At 38.8% G+C, this 22,264-nt stretch overlaps 1 protein-coding gene across 1 annotated transcript in view; it reads right to left on the bottom strand.

Annotated features, from left to right (window-relative positions):
* Positions 1-3,184: 3,184 nt before the first annotated feature.
* The window catches only part of TMEM132E (transmembrane protein 132E), a 643,603-nt gene continuing 624,523 nt past the window's right edge, over positions 3,185-22,264 (bottom strand). Inside the window, exons 8-9 of the mRNA XM_089668454.1 lie at positions 8,726-8,917; positions 3,185-5,917 (exon numbers count right to left, since the gene is read on the bottom strand). Of these exons, the coding sequence (XP_089524580.1) occupies positions 4,847-5,917; positions 8,726-8,917 (1,263 nt within the window). The 3' untranslated portion in view covers positions 3,185-4,846. The remainder of the gene's footprint in view (positions 5,918-8,725; positions 8,918-22,264) is intronic.

Below are 22,264 nucleotides of genomic sequence, written 5' to 3'. Positions count from 1 at the left end.
CTGTGAAAAAGCTGAAGTTAAAGAGAGGATGGCTTCTACAAATGGATAATGATCCTAAACACACCTCGAAATCCACGGGGGATTACATCAAGAGGCGTAAACTGAAGGTTTTGCCATGGCCTTCACAATCTCCTGACCTCAACATAATTGAAAATCTATGGATAGACCTTAAAAGAGCAGTGCGTGACAGACAGCCCAGAAAGCTCAAAGAACTGGAAGACTTTTGTAAGGAAGAATGGGCAAAGATACCTCAAACAAGAATTGAAATACTCTTGGCTGGCTACAAAAAGCGTGTACAAGCTGTGATACTTGCCAAATGGGGCAGTACAAGATATTAACTCTGCAGGGTGCCCAAACTTTTGCAGACGCCATTTTTTTGTTTTCTGTTATTTTGAAAGTGTAAATGATGGAAATAAAACCTAACTTTTGTTGACATATTATAAGAATGTCTAATCTGTAATTTGATGCCTTTTGGAGATTTTTCCATCTTTCCTTGGCTTCTTTATGCACATTAATACAAATTTTTAGCTGGGGTGCCCAAACTTTCGATCCCCACTGTAAGTATTTTTGTATTTAGGTCTGCTTTAATACAAAAAAAATAGGTGAATAAATGGTGTTCCATTAATAGAGACCTTTTTTTTTACATATAAGGGCTTGGATTGACATTACAGTAATTCATAAACCACAAGCATGGTGTCATTCATTTTCATTGGAACCCCAGCACACATCTTTTAGTGTACCACCATATTAATGTGCAGGCAGTAAAATATAGAAAATGTGTATCCAGCCTAAAAGTCCACTTATCCTGAGAATTATTTTAAACAGCTGGTCATTATCTTTTTGGGGATAAACTGAAGAAAGCATAAGGAATGATTACGAGAAAACTGTTACTATAGACTCTTCTATAAGACAAAATAAGTCAAACCTCATGGATTCTATTAAAAATGTTAACTTTAAAATATGCAGACACTTTTCAATTTATATACACTGTATCTATACATGATATATGGACTATGATTATTACCATGTTATAGGTGATGGCAATCTTTATAATGAGAAATATATGCATTTGTCAGGAATGCCATGCTCAAGACCATGCTCAAAGGAATGCCCATGTTCAAAGGAATGCTTATGCTCAAAAGGAATGCACATGCAAGCAGAATGGTCCATAGAACTGTGCACAGCATTAAAACCCTTCACGCATCTACACAAGCATGTACACATGCACGTGAGCATTAGAGCATATGAGCATGCTTGTTTGATGGACTTTGGCACTCAGTGGCCTATTTAAAGCCTTACAGGACTCAGGGTTCATTGATGAGTGGTCATCAGCTCCTTCTGCTTGCGACCTTATCCTGTGTTCATCCTTGTGTGTCTTCACCTGGCTTGCTGATCCTGCTTGTTTTGAACTTTTGTTCCTGACTCTGGTTTGTTACCCGACCCTGTCTCCCACTGTACTAGCACTTCTTCTGGTTACTTGTTACTGACCTTGGTCTGCTTCTGACTCTGCTCCTGGTTCCTGATCCTGTACTTCTGCCACCCAGTTATTGTAAGGGCAGCCCTCTCATCAACTCAGCCTTTTCCCGGTACAAGACAGCATTTCATTATCTTATAAGATGAAACCACTGATACTTTGGGGCTCACTTTTTGTAAAAGGATATAAAAGGGAACATCCTTGTTTCCATATAGGTATATACAAGGCATAATAATATACAAAAGTACTCAGTAGTGAAGTGAGAATAGTTTAAAGTGTATACAGAATATTTTACAAAATATTTTAATGTAGATTCTTGTGTAAATAAATCCATCCCTTTAGCCAAGGTTTCATTTCAGATGTAGTTATAAAAAATTAGAAATCATGAGTAATGCCGCTAAACTCTTGCAGACATCTATTTACCTTCTGAATAACATGACATATTTAAATCATGACATATTTAAATAATATTTTATCTAATAAACAGTGGATTCCTATACACTTATTCTCTCCCAGAAAACCTGAATATTGGGATTTTTAGTGGTCAAGTCAGTTACTGGTTATACAAGCAGATGTGATATGATTCACCAATGAAATATGATTCACCAATGAAAAGTAAATAGCACCAACTACACTCTCTGGGAGGAGGCAGAAATTAGAATTTTGTTATAGATAAATAAGCAAGCTGAGGGAAACAGATGGCACGCATTATCGAGCACATACAACTTCCATTGTGAAGACATCATCCATCTTCAGACATCACATGACACACATCCTCCATAATAGACACCATTTTGAAAAACATACTCTACCACAAGCTCAATCCACCTCTACTTATTGGACATCATTTTGAGGGTTTTTATGGGTAATTTAAAACAAAATGTATATTTTTCATGATATGAGAGAGAAAAAGGGGTTAGCCTGCTAAAAGGCCCCCCTTTCTCTCATGGGATCTTGGGAGCGGCAATTTCAAGATCCCCCAGGTTCAGACCTATAAGGGGAGGGCTGATAGACCAATTAAGGTCTTCTGTTTAGGACCCTTCTGGTATTTTTTGGGGGTCAGCCAGGATAGGTCAATTAAGGTCAGCTGACCCCAGAGAAGCTTCCAGAAGGTTATTAGGGCACTATATAAAGGAGCTACCAAAGTAGCCAAGTTTATGTGGTAGGGCCTCTTTTGTATTAATTACAAAAGGGGACAATTGAAATACTTTATTCTGAAAAGTTATGATGGCTTGAGCTTTCAGTGGCTGAGCTAAGTATTTTAGTTACTGGTAAAAGTATGCTTGTTTGAATAAATTTAAGTTGTTTTTAATTAATTTTAATTAATGTTAATTTTTTTAAACCAATAAACAAAGCTGCAGGCTATTGTATCCAAATAAAGTTTAGTGTGGTGTATTTTTATTTATAACTTGTTTGGAGTATTGGGCCTGCTTCTTACAATCCCATTAATCCCATTACTTAGGTACAGTTAAAATATCTAGGTATTTTCTATATCATAACAAATCTTTATTTTGTGTTCAGGTCCACCTTAATGAGATATGGCAGAACCCATTTTCATCCTCCTCCTAACATTAAATAGATCTATTTTAATCTTTGAAATAAAACTTAAAAAGAAGGCATTATATAATAATAATAATAATAATAATAATTGATGTTCATAATAATAACAACAACAACATTAGCATTAAAGAAAAATAATACACACATGACTTTGGTGCACTGCCAAATTTTATTTTCCCCTATATTGACTTAGGAAAAAAATTTGACATAAATGGTGGTTAAATTCAAGACATACTTGTCTTATATAAAGGAGAACCTGTTATGCACCCATTCATCTCTTCTGGGAATTAAGTTATCCTGTGAATTTGTTCTGCTGATTTAGCAGTGACTGTCCTCCATACTGGTTGTTGTCTGTAGCTTCCATTAACAGAGCTGAGTGTTCTTCTGCCATGACACTCAATGCGTTGTCCAAAAAAACAGAAATAAATCAAATAAAAAAGGCAGTATTTCTATAGTGTTAAGGATCCAGCAGAGTATTAATATCTTATTACTTTGAAAATATATATAAATCACATCCTGGTAAACTCAAATTAAGAAATAAATGCATGTTTGTATATAATAAAATAAAGATACATATACAAGGTTTAAGGTTTTGTTTGAAGAAATCCTACTACAAGAACTCTTCAGACTGAACATCACGCGAATGAAACACTGACTCATAGAATCAAGGATTCATTTTTGAATGGAATAGCTATCTCTAAGTAAGTTTTAAAGGAAAATTTTAGTTTCCCTACCGTCAAATCTAATTAATTTCTGTGGTGGCATGATAAACGAAATGTTGTGGCACTTCTCAAATTGGCCAAATAAACAGAAATTGTAGGGTCTGCAAGCATGTGTCACTAATGGAACCATCAAGTAGCATAATAATTTATTTCCATGTAACAATCCTTGATCACTAATCTTGCAAAGATGGCTACGTCTCCTATCTTGTGCCATAGCACAGCATCACCAGGAATAGCAATTTATAAACTGCATTAGTTGCTCTATACCCCTGAGAAAATCTTGTTACAATTGAGGTGCTATATAAATCTGTTGCATTTAAGCATTTCCATGATTGGTAAACACATTCATGAAGCTGTACTGTTGGCTGTCAGCAGGTTTTTTTTTTGTTTTTTTTACTGTTAGATAAATGGAAAGCATACTTGCGCTGCTAACTCCACAATAATCTTTTGGTATTAATATTACATTGTTTGGCATAACATAGTGTAATCAGAGTCTTCCAAATGTACTCATTATAGCTTCCTCAATTGAATGGCAATGTACTAATTCTGTGTTCACTTTTTAAAGAAAATTTACTTTTGCCAGTTGCAGTGAGCTGTCATAAGCTTTTGTTTAGCTACTGCTGTTAGAATTTTTATTTTGTATTGTACTTTACTAAGAATACAAAGAGCCATACCTGTCATTTGGCTCTTCCCTTTCTTTTGAACTTCAGAACCCCAATATACATTGATGGTTAATATTTAAATAGCGTAGTATATGAAGTTTTTTGGAAAGTTGGAGGCAAATAAATGCTCATTTTTCCATCCCACAGATTACAGAGACATAAGCAGACAACATGCTCTTCTTTCTTTGCTATATGTGCATGTGTTTTGGGCAAAAGCGAAGAAGAGAAAGACAGAATAACAAATGTCTTAAGTGACTGACTATCATATGAAGGAAGGAAAAGAGGTGAGTGGCAGTGTATGGGTTTAAATACGTAGAGACATAAAAGGGACATTATCCCACTTCCTGTGTTCTAGAGAAAACAACAGTCTTAATGGGTGCAAGTTTGTTTTGTCTTGTCCGTAATAACATCCCAAGCAAGTTCCAAGGCTATGCCATTTCTGTGACCCTCCTGATGTAGTTTCTGAGTTCATGTGGGTCCCTCAGTCCCATATCCCGACACACCCATTCAAGATCACATTCCTCTTGACCTGGCACTGCATCATAAACACTACCTTCACTAGGCAAACTAGTAAAAGTAGTAAACTTTACACGTTTGCGTTTGGATGTGGGAGATGAGCTTAATGGGTCCTCGCTCGCTTCTCTACTTGAGCCACCCCCACCAGAGGAGCCATCTCCACGTCCATGGGATTGGCTTTGCACACTAGCTTGAGAACTGCTGTTACTGCTGCTTCCTCTTGCCTCCCCTCTACAGCAAGAAGAATGATGAGGAGGTAGTGTTCCTGTTTCCAAGGGATTTCCAGGACTTTCAGGTTGTGGTGATAATTCTCCTCGAGCCCTAAGGGGCTGTCCATTTCCCAAGAATACCCAGTGATGAGAGTGATCTGGATTAGCCTGCCCCTCTGGTGGAACTCTTTTGTGTCTATACTTAAGAACAAACACAATACAGTTTATGAGAAATACCAGAATAGCAAGGCAGAATACTCCTAGAAGAGCATACATCCCAATTTCCAGGTCTGTCAATCCACGTGGGAGTTGAGGAAACACTGTAGGAAGAGGTAAGGAATAATCCCCAGGCACATGTGAGCTGTGCTCTTCAGATGTTGTGGATAGCATTGTCATAGATGTCGTTCTTGACATGTCTCTGTTTTCTTGTACAGGAGAATGTGGCAGGACCTCAGTAACCGGTTTTCCAGGATCACTTTCTCCTCCTGGTTCACTGGAGCCAAAAATAACATGAACTACAGCTGTCGCTGTTGCCAGTATACTTTTTCGCTTAGTCTTCTGGCAGCTCTCATTAATTATCATCTCTGCTTTCAGGAAAGCCCCCGTTCCTTGCTCCTCACCAGCAAGAACAAGAGGAAATGCACGATCTGGACTCACAGATATCACCTCTTCATTGGTACTACTTAGAGACAATATGTAATCCTTAGGATCATAGAGGGACAATGGAGCTGAAGTACCATCACTGAATGTAAGCCAAAGGTTCACCAAACCATCCTACAAAAGAATGAGAATGTAATTAGTTCTACTTCTAATTGAGTTAAATCTGGTAATTACATTATTTTTATCATTTAAAGAATGCAAACAGCTAAAGTAGAACTATAGGGAAAACCTGTTTTTTTTTTCATTTTGGATCGAGTAAGGGTGGGTCATAACACCTGTCAGTTTATTTTTTGCCATCTGTGTGGCATTGGGGAGATATCCCTTTACTTCCTGTCCCATATCCACAGCAGGAAGTAAGAGGAAATCCCTTTAAATTAAGGGAATTCCTTGGGGACCCCCAGGTCATCAGAACCAATGTCCCCATTGGAAGATTTCCCCCTATTACTTTTCTGGGGACAACCCAAAAAATTGGGATTTTCTTTTACTTTTAATGATAATTATAAACAGGACAAATAGAGAGGGTTAATCTCCTCAACAGGAGCACAGATGGCAAAAAACACTGACAGGACTTCTAATTCCTGTGCACACTATCCAAAATTAAAAAAATAGTTTTACCTTTGTACTTTAAATTTAAAGTAGTATTAAACCCAAAGGAAACAATTATTATATTGCATCCTACCAATTCTTAGATATGATGGCTTTATTAGTTTCCTTTTTAAGGCTTTCTTTCTTCTATTTTCATCTTTCATTCTGCAAGCAAGTATTCTGTGTTTCAGAAGTTCAAGCTCTCCAGCAGAATGTATCCATTTACATGGATGAGACAATCCATTTAACACTAGCAGAGTGATTGAAAAGGTCAGCTTTCATTTATTCATACAAAACCCTTATCCCAAAAGGATAAAAAGTTTGCAATAACTGATTATAAAGAGTGAGCTGGATTTTGGCTTCAGTTTGTTATTACATTCAAATCTGCTAATATATTGAACACTCCCATCCCTCCAGACTGACAATACTGCTGTCTGCTGTGTCCTGGCTCACTCCTCCAGAGTTGGTGTCTCACTAATACAGGGGTTGTGTTACTTGGCAGATCACTAGGTGAAAACAAAAGGAAACTGATGCAGCCACCACATCTAATGATTGCTAAATTGTAGTATACTTCATTGTTGATGATATAAATGATAATACTAAAATGGACATACTGTACTAATACAAGAGACAGTTAGTACATTGTAGCTCTACCCTCCCAAATCTTTGTTTATATGATCTATTTTGAGTCTGGATTCGAAGAAGACATACTGGCTTTTAGCAGAGCAAGGGGAGGACCAACTAACAATGGGAAATAAAAACCTCTATAGACCAGTAGTGTGCACTCATCCTTATGTGGTCACATCCATCCTTACATTGAGATTAAAGCATTAGTAACTACACCGACAGCAACTCCCAACAGATTAAGTGTGGGCAACCGACTACTGGAACATCCCCTAAGCTGTCCTATATCATGATGCTGTGTAGAATATATATATTTGGGAAGTGCAGGCCAAAGCCAGTTCTGTATATATATAAAAAGGGTAGATTAAAGTTAAACAGTGCCATACAAAGAATGTTTTGGTTCTCATCTTGAACTATGCTTAGTGTCTTCTACACATTACTTTAACTCTTGAACTAGGTGTGGGCAGGGTCAGTAGCTGGATTACCCAGTAAAAGGGGAGCACTCACACAGATACCAATTGGTAGTATCAGTTCTTGTATTTGAAAAGCAGTATAGAAGACGTTATGCGAGTACTTTTTGGAATAATGGTAGTAACACTTGTAATAACACCGTTGATAAAACTTGTAGTAACACTAGTGATAACACTTGTAGTACCATTTGCAGTAGCTATTGCTTTGCTTCTACACAGTACAGTCCAGGTTTAAAGACACATGTTGCATCAAAAGGCATACAGGGAATCAGTAGGGTTGATTTACTAAAACTGGAGAGTGCAAAATCTGGTGAGGCTGTTCATGGTAGCTAATCAGCTACTAACTTCAACTTGTTCAATTAAGCTTTGACCTTAAAAAACTGGAAGCAGATTTTGCACTTTCCAGTTTTAGTAAATCAACACCACTGAGTTGTAGCAGCATGTTACTTGGCACTGGCACAGGAATGAAGCGGTGATTCAAAAACGGCATTATTTCAGGCAAAACCTGGTTCACCAGGATGGCATATTGCTGGAGGAGTAGCTGATTGGCAACACAGATATCTGCTCTTCTGGGCTGGCAAATAGACTGGAGCAGCAACTTCAATGTCTGAGGATATGAAGAAGATAGCAGTGTCCCTATCTTGTCCCTAAGCTCTCTGTCTCTCCCTAACCAATGTGGGACCTGTCCTTAGCCTCTCCACTTCGCAAATGCATGCCATATCCAGCAGGGCACTGGTATTTATTAACACTGTCCACACTAAAGATGGCCACCAAATATTATTTAGTGTTGCAGTGTCCAATCAAACAGCTGCTCCCCTGGTGACATCATGGAGTCTGCAGAGGAACAGTGTTCTTCTCAGTCTCTGCTCCCTCTGCACAGTGGCACAGCAACACAGTACCACCTACAGGATGTACAGTATGGAGGACAAACTGTACCTGCCTACATAAGTTATCATACACACTGTATATTTTTATAGGGACATACTTTTATGGCTGTTAACAAAGGGTTTTTTGAAGATGCTTTATTGATATTGATGGTTATCTACTAAAATAACATGCAGTAAAATTAGATAATTTATTATCATGCAATAGTACTACACATATTTAAAACAGGACAGTACTTTTGCCTGAAATAATTAATTTTGCAAAAGAACAAAATGATAGATATTGATAGTGCTCAAGTGCTCAATAAAAGTAATTGACATCACTGCAAACTGATCTGGAGTTACAAGGGGGCACTTACCTGTTTTGGATATTTTAGTATGTGCTGGGCAGTTGTCTTGGCTATTATCGTGTGACTATTTCCTGGACTGGCATGCAAGGAGAGAAAGAGGCCAGATATCAACTGAGCCTGAAGTTCTATGATGCTGACTTTCTCCTCAGTCACTGTAATTGTTGTTTCACCTAAAACTGCCTCCATAAGAGGGGATACCACCTAATCAAATGAAAGAAAGGAAACATAACTCAATTCGCAATTATTACCTATATAAATACCATATTTTTAAACTAAACATTTAACATTTAGCATCACCAAAAGCCATAGGTTTAGGTAATATACAGTGCACAAATATATATACAGTATATACACTATAATGCCAAAAGTATTGGGCCGCCTGCCTTTACACGCACATGAACTTTAATGGAATCTCAGTCTTAGTCTGTAGGGTTTAATATTGAGTTGGCCCACCCTTTCCAGCTATGACAGCTTCAACTCTTCTGGGAAGGATGTCCACAAGGTTTAGGAGTATGTTTATGGTAATGTTTACCCATTTGTCCAGAAGAGCATTTGTGAGGTCAGGCATTGATGTCATACAAGAAGGCCTGGATTACAGTCTCCACTCTAATTTATCCCAAAGGTGTTCTATCGGGTTGAGGTCAGAACTCTGTGCAGGCCAGTTAAGTTCCTACACCCCAAACTCACTTATCCATGTCTTTATGGACCTTGCTTTATAAACTGGTGCGCAGTCATGTTGGAACAGGAAGGGGCCATTCCCAAACCGTTCCCACAAAGTTGGGAGAATGAAATTGTCCAAAATGTCTTGGTATGCTGACACCTTAAGAGTTCCATTAATCACCATAATCCCCCCTCCACCAAACGTTACACTTGGCACAATGCAGTGATGCAAGTACCGTTTTACTGGCAACCACCAAACCCAGACACATCCATCGGATTGCCAGACCTAGAAGTGTGATTCATCTTTCCAGAGAACACGTCTCCACTGCTCTAGGGTCCAGTGGTGGTGTGCTTTACATCACGGCATCTGACATTTGGCATTGCACTTGGGGATTTAAGGCTTGGATGCAGCTGCTCGGCCATGGAAACCCATTCCATGAAGCTCTCTGTACACTGTTGTGCTAATCTGAAGGCCACATGAAGTTTGGAGGTCTTTAGCTATTGACTCTGCAAACAGTTGGCGAATTCTATGCATATGCGCAAATATGTGCTGGCCCCACTCTGTCATTTTACGTGGCCTACCACTTCATGGCCGTTGCTCCCAGTTTCTTCCACTGTGTTATAATACTGCTAAGAGTTGACCGTGCAATATTTAGTAGCAAGTACATTTCATGGATGGACCTTTTGCACAGATGGCAACTTATCACTGTACCATGCTTGAATTAATTGAGCTCCTGAGAATGACAAATTCTTTCACAACTGTAGAAGCAATCTGCATGCCTAGGTGCTTGATTTTATACACCTGTGGCCATGAAGTTGATGGGACTTGAATCCAATGATTTTGCCAATATAGTATATTTATACAGTATATACAGTATGTGTGTATATATATATATATATTCACAAGGGACATTCAGGTAATACTGGGACTTTTAAGTTGATATAGTAAAAGAAAAAATTTAAAGGAGTGGAAACTGCATTTATTTTTGAATATACTCCCCTGCTACATTTATACACTTATCCCAGCATTTAACTAATATCTGGAAAGCTTCAGCATAGAAAGATTTGTCAGTATGCTTGAACTATCCTAGGACAGCCTTCTTCACTTCGTCATCGGTGCTGAAATGCTGACCACAGAAAGATTAATTTCTTGTGCAATTTTATGACAAGTTATGCATCCGTTATCCAGGATCAGGCGATCCATGGGCTGAATGTTCACAGGAATGACTGCTGTGGGCTGGGAACCACCATGGCTGGGATCATTGCTGACAGACGTACAGCAATCTTTGAAACGTTTACACCATGAAAATGTCTTACTGGGGCCGAGCGTCTCATCACCGTACTGTGCTTGAAGTCTTCTCTAGATACCCACGGGTTTTTCACCTTTGTTCACAAGAAACGTCATCACCACAGGCTGTTCCATGCACGCACTAACACTGTTGTCTGCCATCTTGGTTAACAGTTTCTGAACTAGCCTGTGACATGTGCACTGCCAATCAGTAATAGGACACACTTGCCACTTACTACCGCATGTAGTACAGCCATGCTAGCATCCTGTTTTGTACCTGTAAACCTAAAAGTCCCAATCTGATGTGAATACCCCTCGTGTGTATTTGTGTGTCTATATATATATATATATATATGTATGTATGTATGTATATATATATATATTTTTCTTTTAATGATTATCCCCTTGTGTGTGTGTATATATATATTCTAGTTTAGCTTAGAGAATGTAGTGAAAACTCACTTTGCAAAGAAACCCAATCACGTGCTGGGAACTACCAGAAAATATACACACACACAGCCGAAATTCTACATAGCACAGAATGGGTAGCATGGGATTATCTCTATGCAGTGAAACAAAGAATGACAAGGTTTGACTGAAAAACTCCAACTCAGATGATTTTCTTAAACAACAGTTTATGTTTTGGATAATCCTATTCTATTATTCAAATTATCATAATATATTCACACCTGAACAGAGCATGAGCAGAGCATGTTCCTGGTGATTTTAAGTGTTTTTTTTGGGCATTTTAAATGTTTTACATGTGTTTTACAAGAACTGTGCATTGTGGTAAAGCTCTGCTGATTTCCATCATGCAACCATGTGCAAGAAAAAAGTTATGTTTTTTTTTATTTCCTTGCACCTGATTGGGTATTCTTTACAAAGGGGAAGTGAGTGCAACAGAACTTGCAAAGTGCACAGTCTATTTGCCATTAGTAAATCAACCCATGTGTGTGCTTACACAAAAAATGTGAGGCATTCTAAAAATGATGCATGGGGCTAGTATAGGTGGAAAAGATCACATAAATGTCATACCTTTCTCTTTGAGAGATGTTCAATGCCAAATCTGCCCCCTATACTTGTTTGTATGACTATGCTTGTTTTGTGTACGTAATATTCTAGTTTTTGACTATGTTCTTTGGCTGCTTACTCTGGCTGTAAACCCTTGGTTACGTCTTTATTCTTCTGACATTGACACTGTCACAATTCTCTAAACTCTCTCCATAACTTAAACAGTGAGGAGTTTACAATCTTCCTATCTATGACCAGATGTCTCCTGCTGGTTTTCCCATTTACTGAATGGAATACTATATTATATTCATTTATACCTCATTCTGCCTACAGAGATGTATGCCTAGAGAACTTACAGCTTCTTAACTTGAAAATTTTCTATATCACAGGCAATGCACATACTGTATGTGCACCCAACTTTGATACTTAGTGTGTATGTTTTGCATTCCCCAAGGTTGCTCATTGGCTAATGGAGGCGCACATTCTTCGACTCTGTAAAAAGGTTCATGGAATGGATGGAAATATGAACAAGCTGGTGTGCTGTTTCAAAATTCTTGCTCACAAGTAATCAATGCAGCCAGCATTGGGTATGCATTTCAATTATGCAAACAAAAACAGCATATTAAATGTTATTTCTAGTCAAAATGTAGTTCCTAATAATATATTTTATTGTGACTTGAAAAACACAGTAAACTTAAATACTGTAATAGTTTGGGATTTATTTTAGTATTTTTAAAAATATGGTTTAAACATGTTACTGTAACTACGGTTTTTAATAAAACCTTATGCTTGAAACATTAAGGATTAAGTAATGCTATTTCATTATTGATTACCTATGGTAAGCTACATTCCAGAGATGGACCACTGAGCACAGCCTTTTTTACCCATTAGAAAGGGCATAGGAGGGGAATATTGCAAGCCTCATTTGGTTGGTGAAGCAAAGAAATCACTGCTCACTATCATAGGGCAGTGACAGCTTGGCTTCAGCAACTCAAGCTCTAAGTGTCTGTAAATTATGAACGATTCAACAACAGGAAAGGCACCACTACATTTGTGTGCTGTGCAATAGTTGTCTGGACTGTCAAGGGGCACAAAATTACTTTCTGGTAATGTCTGTTATGTAAAGCAATGTATAAATAATTTCATTTGGAGAATGTATCACACAATTTAATTTAACTTTCCAGAAGACTGATTTAAAAAGCTCTACATTAAACACATTAACTTCTACAACTTCCTGGGATCATGAATAATTATTGTCTTTCGCCCATTTGCAAATATATGTAAAAAGTAAAACATTGGATTATAACATCTTATTAAGTTTTCATTTAAAACAAATATAAAATTACTGTGAAATAGGGTTGATCATACTGTATATATGAAATTCCAAACAAACCTCAGAGTAGTCACCCAGAATTAAAATGTTTTAGAGGACTACGAATATATATATAAAAAATACATATATATGAGCTATAAATACTCTGTCTTATTTCACATTTATATCATTTAGCAACTTATACAAGTTCGTAGGCTCTATCTCAGAACATGATAAAACTCTGTTATTAACCTTTATTGCTTCAACTACCCCAAGACACTTTTTAATATATTCTTTTGAACATTAAACATGTATTACAGTCTTGTCACATAGATCAAAACTGCAGTGATTATCAGAAATGGAAAAAGAAAAAGTAAAATGTACTCCCTTAATGCCACTACAGAATCGTTGGCTCAGGTAAATAAGATATTCAATGTTAATAAAGTCAACTTTAATAAAGTGCGATAACTTGCTAGTAAAATTATATAATAAAAACGAAAGTATTCAGTAAAATAATATTAAGACTCAATACCCTATATTAAATAAAGAATGAGTTATTTTTAAATAAAGGGATTCCAATAACAATGAAAATTGCCAATTAAAACAGAAGAGATACAGTACATCCGTACTGTAAAATAGAGGGTCCCCAGGCGTTCGGTATAACCATTCAGATACACTGATATTCCAGAAAAGCTTGAATCTGAATGTGTGGCCTTCATGTAAAAATATTTGGCAATTGTCAAGAAAACTTGCAGAAAATGCAGGTCTGATCTCATTAACAATCTATGTTCCACAATTTCTTGCTGTATGATAAAATGAAATCAAGTCTGAATATGTACTTGTAGTCTCTATGACAGCCCTGTTCACAGAAAGTATCACACATATTACTTTATCCTGGACTAATTACCATATCATAGTGCGGTCATGTAAGCCTTTAACTACAGTTGTAAATATGCAGTTCAGGGGATTTTCAGTATCCTCTGAGGAAATCTGGTGATTTGTGGAAAAGATATATAAAAATCTTTACACTGTATCATTGCTTGGGAAACTCCAGCCACAGAAATTATCCAAAAATTCTGGTGCAAGAGCTGGATTTTTGTTTTTTAATCGTTCTTAAGCTGATACCTGCAAAAATTGTTTTTGTGATTTTGTACACTACCCATTGCTGGAGGTACTATATATTGTATCTGCTTAAAGGGTAACTCCACTTTCTTGGGAAAAATAAATGGCAAATAAAAAAAATAAATAAGTTTCTTTGTTTCTATTATAAAATTTTTCAAACAGGTAATTTTTCTCCTTCACTGATGTGCGTTGATGAGGCAGCACTGATGGGCACTGATAGGCGGCACTGATGGGCACTGATAGGAAGCACTAAAGGGCACTGATAGGCAGTACTAATGAGGTGGCACGGATAGGCGGCACTGATAGGCAGCACTAATGAGGTGTCACGGATAGGCGGCACTAATATGCAGCACTGATAGGTGGCACTGATGATGGGTACTGATAGACGGCACTGACTGGCATCACTGCTGGGCTCTGACTGGTGGCACTGACTGGCACAACCGCTGGGCACTGACTGGTGGCAGTGACTGGCAGCACTGCTGGGCTGCACTGGTGGGTGGCACTGGTGGGTAGCACTGGTGGGTGGGCACAGGTGGGTGGCACTGGTGGGCACAGGTGGGTGGGCACAGGTGGGTGGCACTGCTGGGAACAGGTAGGTGGCACTTCTAGGCACAGGTGTGTGACACTGCAGAGTGGCACAGGTGGGTGCACTGCTGGGCACAGGTGGGTGCACTGCTGGGTACAGGTGGGTGCACTGCTGGGCACAGGTGGGTGATCTGCTGGGCACAGGTGGGCGGAGCTAGTGGGTGCACTGCTGGGCACAGGTGGGCGGAACTTGTGGGTGGCACTGCTGGGCACCGATCATCAGGGTACTGATCATCAGTGCCCTGATGATCGGTGCCGATCCTCGCTCTGACAACTGCCGGTTCTCGGCAGTACTTTCCTCACGATCTGACAGCGTGAGGAAAGTGCAGCCGAGAATCGGCACTTGCATTTCCCTGTGATCAGCGTGTCATTGGACACCGCTGATCACGTGGTAAAAGGCCGCTGTGATTGGCCTTTTACCACATCACGTGATCAGCTGTGTCCGTAGGACACAGCGATCATGGAGATCGCCGGGTGCGCGCCCCCTGGGGCGCGCAGGAGAGCGCGTTCTGGGAGGACGTCATATGACGTCCACCCAGAACTGGCCGACCGCAGTGCAACCGTCATTCGGCTATCTGCGGTCGGCAACTAGTTAATGACCAGAACTTTTGCAGGGTATCAGCATCTGTGTACTTATCCAGCAATGTGCGCTCCTTAACCTCCCTAGCGGTATGATTATTTCAGATTTTTGGTGCTGAAAGCGGTACCATTTTTTTGCATGGAAATATGTAGTTTTTTTATCGTAGGCCTGTAATTTAGGAATAACTCACTGAAATCTGTCCGAACAAGAGTCTAGTAAACATTCCAGATATGATAAAACTTGAAACACAAAATCATAAATTACAATTTAATAAATAATCATAAAAAATAACAATATAATAATAATACATTTAATTCAAATATAGCACCAAGTTCGCACATCGCTGAGCAAAGTCGTAAAATTGTGTTCAGTGTCTGATGACGAATTTCCCCACGAATCATTATCACTCAATTCTGGAAGTGGTTCTGATTTACTATCACTGTTCTCTAGCCGGTCTAAAACCGATTTTGACATAAAGGGACGCTTTTTGGACACCATGGACCTTTTTTAAGTTTCCAGGCAGAAAGAACAGTCAAAATGCAGGCAGGGCACAGGACAAAGCACTAGGGACAAAATGTATGTGAAATGGTTTGAAACAGCAATGTTTTACTATGTAATAATCGTTTAAAAAAAAAAGTCATTTTTTAAAATTTTCAAATTTCCCGCCGGTTCCGGCGCCCGTATGTCCCGACGTCACAGGGACCGGAACACGGAAGCCAGATGCCGGCATCGGCCGGAGGAGATGGCCGGGGACGCTGCAGGGGACACATCGCAGAGGCAAAGGACAAGGTAAGCGCTGCAGGGACTCCCTGTGCAACGCCGCATGGTAAGCCCGAGTGTAGCTCGGGGGTTACCGCTTTTGGTACTGAAACTCTACCCCGAGCTACACTCGGGAATACCGCCAGGGAGGTTAAAGCATCTCTAGATCTTCTGATCCTCCTCTTCTGCATTACTTTAAATTCCAAAAGACTGGATTCAAAGGGCTCCATCATCTGTGCTATCCAGTCTGTCAGCCTCCAGAGACAACTCCTGAGTGGAACCTAGCTGCCACCTGGTTCAGCTTGCACTTTCCTGCCCATTTTTTTAAACCAATTACTGACCTTCTACCCTGGGTCTGACCATTGCCATACCTATAGCATAGTTATCGCAAGCTTGGATCACTACTTAATTACTGCATGCATATATTTATGTATGTTCTTCTGTGAATTGACTTTAATGTCTTTTTATGCTGTATTTACCGAGTGCTTTTGGTGTTTGTGCTGAATACCGCATCCAAACAATAGTGAATTTACATTTTCATTATTGCAGGCATTAAGTGGCTGCATGACCATCATAACACATGCGATAACCTTTAGTGAATTGTGCCCACAATATTTGAATGTGACTAGAAATTACCATTACTTTTCAATCTGCAGCAATATGGCTACCTGGAGGCATTCTGTACACAGAAGGTATACAGAACACCCCCAGAAATGTCATTTTCAGAAATGTCATTTCATGAAAATTAGTGGCTCACTGATTTTTCCAGAAGTCTGCACTAAGACACAAGTCAGATTTTCAGCATCTCTTGCAACAAAAATGTCATCTTTGGTGAGATACTCCCAAAGGACCATCCTATTTAAAGGGACGCAGCAATTTTCCTCATTAGAGCCCTGCAGGTACAGCAGCTAATTAATAATTATGAAACCACTCCCATACGACTCTGCACATGGACACAGGCAAACAAACAGCTCTTTCCTTGCAATGTACATAGATCACCCAGAGGGAAATGTCTTTTTTTCTCAACAAAAGTGGAGTTGCTCTTTAAAGCAACATGGTAGATAACTGTTACACAAACTCCACTGTTAAATGAATAACATTGGTGGCTGGTTCTTTGAAGTTTAACTCTGGGATACCAATCACAAAGCCTTCTGATCCTCCCTCTACTCATACTTATTCCAAACTGTTACTTTATGCCATGCAAAATCATAAATTCAAAGAAAAAACAATTTCACACTGACCTGTGATGTCCTCAACTGCGCTCACTCTTCTTCCTATAGTTGGGCATATTGGGATGATTCTGTGAGGTACTGCACATCTCCTCTGACCTAGCCTCATGAGCCACACTTGATTACATATCCCATAAAGCTTGGCGATTAAAGCAATGTGCTAAGATGGCTATATGAACAGTGTCAGGGGAGTTCTCTTTTCCTCTGTCACCACTCCCAACATTCTCCACCACCTTTTATCACTGAGTCTGTTTTGCACCACTTCAGTCACTGCTCCTTTTTCTTCTGCCAAAGCTGGGTGCGTGGTCCTGGGTAGGTAGCCATGTACATCGCTCCACATTTAACAATATGCACTATTAGCTTTTGTCTCCCCTGTACCCTAAAAAACTACAGGGGGTGTATAGACAACCCTTGCTACAACATAAATAGGCTGCATGATGATGTCTGTTGTCAGAAGTATAATCACAGCTATTGCCATGAAGGGTATTTCTTCTCATTTGTGACTGAGCTAATTAGGGCAAAAGTGAAGAAAAAAATAAAGTTTGGGAATGCCCTCGCTACTGACTTGCTAATATACATTTAAGAATTTAAAATGAAGTTCGTCTTCAACAAGTTTAACTATTCTTGTTCAAAAGTATTACAAATATCTAAGGCCTCCTGCACAGGAGTGGCAAAAATGGAGTGTTCAGATCCATGCAATGAACACTGTGTAACACAAACAATGTTTTTTAGTAAAAAAAAACCCCATATATATATATATATATATATATATATATATTTATACAGTGGGACAAAAAAGTATTTAGTCAGCCACCAATTGTGCAAGTTCTCCCACTTAAAAAGATGAGAGAGGCCTGTAATTGGCATCATAGGTAGACCTCAACTATGACAGACAAAATGAGAAAAATAATCCAGACAATGACATTGGCTGATTTGGAAAGAATTTATTTGAAAATTATGGTGGAAAATAAGTATTTGGTCAATATCAATACTTTGTTATATATCCTTTGTTGGCAATGACAGAGGTCAAACGTTTCCTGTAATATTTTTCTCATTTTGTCTCTCATAGTTGAGGTCTACCTATGATGCCAATTACAGGCCTCTCTCATCTTTTTAAGTGGGAGAACTTGCACAATTGGTGGCTGACTAAATACTTTTTTGCCCCACTGTATATATATTGGTTGGTGTTGTTAGTCAGTTATCCAGAAAGAAAGCTGGTTATTTTCATGCTACAGCATCTATGCAGCTTCTGAATAAGCAATAATAACATGAACTGTATACTGTGGATATTATTTTTTCGATAAATATGTCATCAAGGTTAAAAGATATGTAAGGCCCCATTCACACATCATGTAGTGGGAACATGTGCTTCTGCTTGCAATTTTTTTGCTGGAGATTTACACACATCTTTGCATGTCTCGCATAGGGCAGCCCAATAATTTGAATGGGCTCTATGTGCTTTTGTCACACAAAAGAAGCTCATGTATATTTTTGGGTAACAAGCTTTGCTTTAATTTTACATGCACTTTTTTTTCCATGTGTTTCTGTTGCATGACAATCAGCAAAATCTCACTTTTTGCCATGATTCTAGCTCGATTTGGACTTGTGGGCAATATTGTGCTGATTCTGAACATGATTCCAAATCACTAGGTGTGAAAGGGCCCTTAGGCCTAATAAATCCTTCAAACCTACTAGTGTTTGTAGGTGACTGTTATCCAGAAAGAAAGCCAACAATATGCATATTAGAGCTACATGTAGCATCTATTACCATAGGCAATCTATTACCATAGGCAATGAAACAATGAATTTAATTGTGGATATTATTTTTAGACAAATATGTCATCAAGGCTGAAAGATAAGTAAGGGTTAACAAAACCTTGAAACCTATTAAAACCTTAAGGATAGTACATTTTCAATTCAGTTACAACAGTCTTTTAAGACTAGTTATAAACCTTTAGGGGATTATACAGATCAGTGTTAAATGAAAGAAAAAAAAAAGTCCTAGTTAAAGATCAAAGAGACTCAAATTTTGGTTCATAGCAAGATTCCTAAACATTGCTAAGTATTTTCACAATTTACATTATAGTTATCTTTTGCTGACAATTCATAAGATATGCTTATATGATGTTTGTAATTCCAGTCAGTGAGTAGACCTAGGAATACAAACATTCTTGAGAAAACACCATCAACAAAAAAAAAATACATATGGATTAAACGTTTGTGGCCAATTCTGCTTACTGACATTTTCCAGTAGAAACAAATGTGTTGTAGCAAATTTTAATGTCTACGTGTACTTTGAGAAGATGGCAATGTGTGTGTAGCGGGCAGTTCTAGGACACAGTCATCCAGATTTCAAACTGTGCCCCCTCTACCTGATTGGAGCAGAGGGCAGGGCTAACAGTAGTGTACTCAGTATGCCATGTCATAATTTATGTATTGGTTATGACAAACCACCATGAGTTATAGAGTTTAATAGCTATGCACATACGGTCCCACAATAATACAGTATATAGAACAGTGAATGAGGAAGATATGTATCTGCATCAGAGTAAGGAAAAAATGTGTTGGTGGTGTCAATAGAAGTAAAAAAATGCCCCTACATCAGTGGTGTCACTGAAGGGAAAAAAATTATCAAGCATTGGTGGCATCACTGTAAAGGAAAAAAAAATATTATTTATTTATTTCAGGTACTTATATAGCGCTGTCAATTTACGCAGCACTTTACACATATAGATTGAACATTCACATCAGTCCCTAACCCTCAAGGGGTTTACAATCTAAGGTCCCTACATAGACATATTAGGGCCAATTTAAACATTGGTTTCAGTGGGAGGAAAAATGCCACTGCATCAGTTTCAGTAGGAAAAAAAATTTGGTTCCCATAGGAGGAAAAAATGCAGCGACATTGGTTTCAGTGGGATTAAAATAATACTTCTGCACTCTGAAGAGGACTGCTTTGACATCTGTGTCTCTGTGACTAAGGAGGGCAGCTGGGAAACTCTGTAGGGTGCATGTAATGAAGGTTTTCTGTGTCACTCTAGGGGAGGGGAGCTGAAAGGTACTGAGGAAGCTGGAATGACTACGGGGCTTTCAGGTGTTGAGCTGCTCCACCCACCATATGTGTAATTGCAGGTCTCACAGACTTCAGTCTTCTTTCTTCCTTCCTGGAATGATGGTAGCTTCTCCTTTTCTATCTCTGGTCATGGGATATGTCAAGTGGCAAGGATAAACAGGAAGGAGGGTAGTCTGCCCTCACTCAGAAGCCTGCTCCTAAACTGAGAAGTAGGCCTGCTCTCAGTGTTCCCCCTTCTATCCCTGCTCTCTTCCACTCACATTAGGCTGCTATTGAAAGGAGTAGAGAGCAGGATCCTCCCTTCAGCAGCTAACACGATCCTCTGCCTGACAGGAGTGACACTGCTGCCACTCCTGTCAGTCAAGCAGCAGAAATATGGAGAGCCAACAAGTTCCCAGCATACGCCCCCCACCCCCAAACATAAAAACATGATGCCCTTCCCTGCCTTCCCCTTGTCCTGGCTCTTTAGTGGGTGTAAAAAAACCATTCAGGAGTTGTAATATCGGACTGTCAGTTTTATTTGTATTGACAGCATTATTCAGACCAAGAACATCTACTCACTCTGAAGCCCTGGGAAAGGAGTGGTGACCCATAAACATTCTTTTTAGATATATACATACTGTATGTCCACAATTAATATGATTTACTTTTCCTTTTTCTTCGGGTTTCATTAGCATAAATTCCTAATTTATTCCCAGGCTCCAACACTGGATAATTATTTTGATGCTATAGGATTACATAGTTTGAAAGATTTTGATTTTAATGCACAGGAGGAGAGAATATGATTTTAGTACTGTATCCATAATCCCCTAAAACATGCAATAAGCAACAATTACTGTATACTATGATACTAAGTGGATTTGCAAAAAAAAAAAAAAGTGTCAAACAATAGTGCATAGGTGTCTTCACTCACAAGTTACAGTTAAAGTGGTTTTAACAGCAAGACATTTTTTACCTTAATGCATCCCTTGCATTAAGGTAAAAAATGTCCCAGTAGTAGTATCACTTCTTCCCCTCCATATACAATATACTGACCTGAGTCCTATCTTGATCCAGCACTGTGCGCATCTGCAACAACATTAAGTTTTGTTCCTCTCCTCATCGGACACAGAGGTGACAGCAAGAGCCATAGACTCCTACTGCTGTCAATCAAATCCTGTAAGGAGGGAGTAGGGGGGTAGTGCCTAGCCGCATAGTGTGTCTTTGAATGCACACAGCAGGGTTCCGGAGTGTGCCTGCATGTGTGGCCGCATAGCACACAGCTTGATATGGGGGCACACACAGAAGAGCTGAGAGTGCTGGTGGGGGACCCCAGAAGAGGATGTTTGGAGCAGCTCTTCTCAATTCCAATGCACAGAGCAGGTAAGTATACCATGTTTATTAATTTATGAAAACAAATTTATATCACTTTTGTATGAAGCCAATTGTCTTCCCATGTTTAAAGAAATTCATGCCCTCCTGAATCAATGGGATACGTATCATATCTCTTTTTTAGGTAGGATAAACATGTTAAAGATGTCGATTCTACTGAAGCTACTTTATCTCTTTGAGACACTTCCAGTTCCAGTTCCACAATCTCAACTACGATCCCTGCAACACTTATTTCTCAGATTCATTTGACATGCTAAAAAACCCAGGATAGCAAAAACGGTATATTTATCCCCAAAAATTAGGGGTTGTCTGGGAGCACAGGACATAACTAAATATTATTTGGTAACTCATTTAAGACAAACACTGTCCCGGTTTTCCCAGATTCCTTATAGCAGATGTTCTGAGATAGAATTAAATCACTTATACCCCACTCATACTTGTTCACTATTACATCCTTTAAAATCTACATCTTCCCTAAACCCCCTCCTTCCCTTGCTTAATTATATGAAATTTACCCTTAAGATATTGCTGAACTGTATGAAGACTCAAATGTTAATT

The sequence above is a fragment of the Staurois parvus genome, unplaced genomic scaffold (genome assembly GCF_062004578.1).
Source record: "Staurois parvus isolate SC_StPar_1 unplaced genomic scaffold, SC_StPar_1.0 ptg000058l, whole genome shotgun sequence".
Lineage (NCBI taxonomy): Eukaryota > Metazoa > Chordata > Amphibia > Anura > Ranidae > Staurois > Staurois parvus.
The sequence above is the reverse complement of the archived record's forward strand: the minus strand, read 5'-3'. Positions and strand labels throughout refer to the sequence as shown.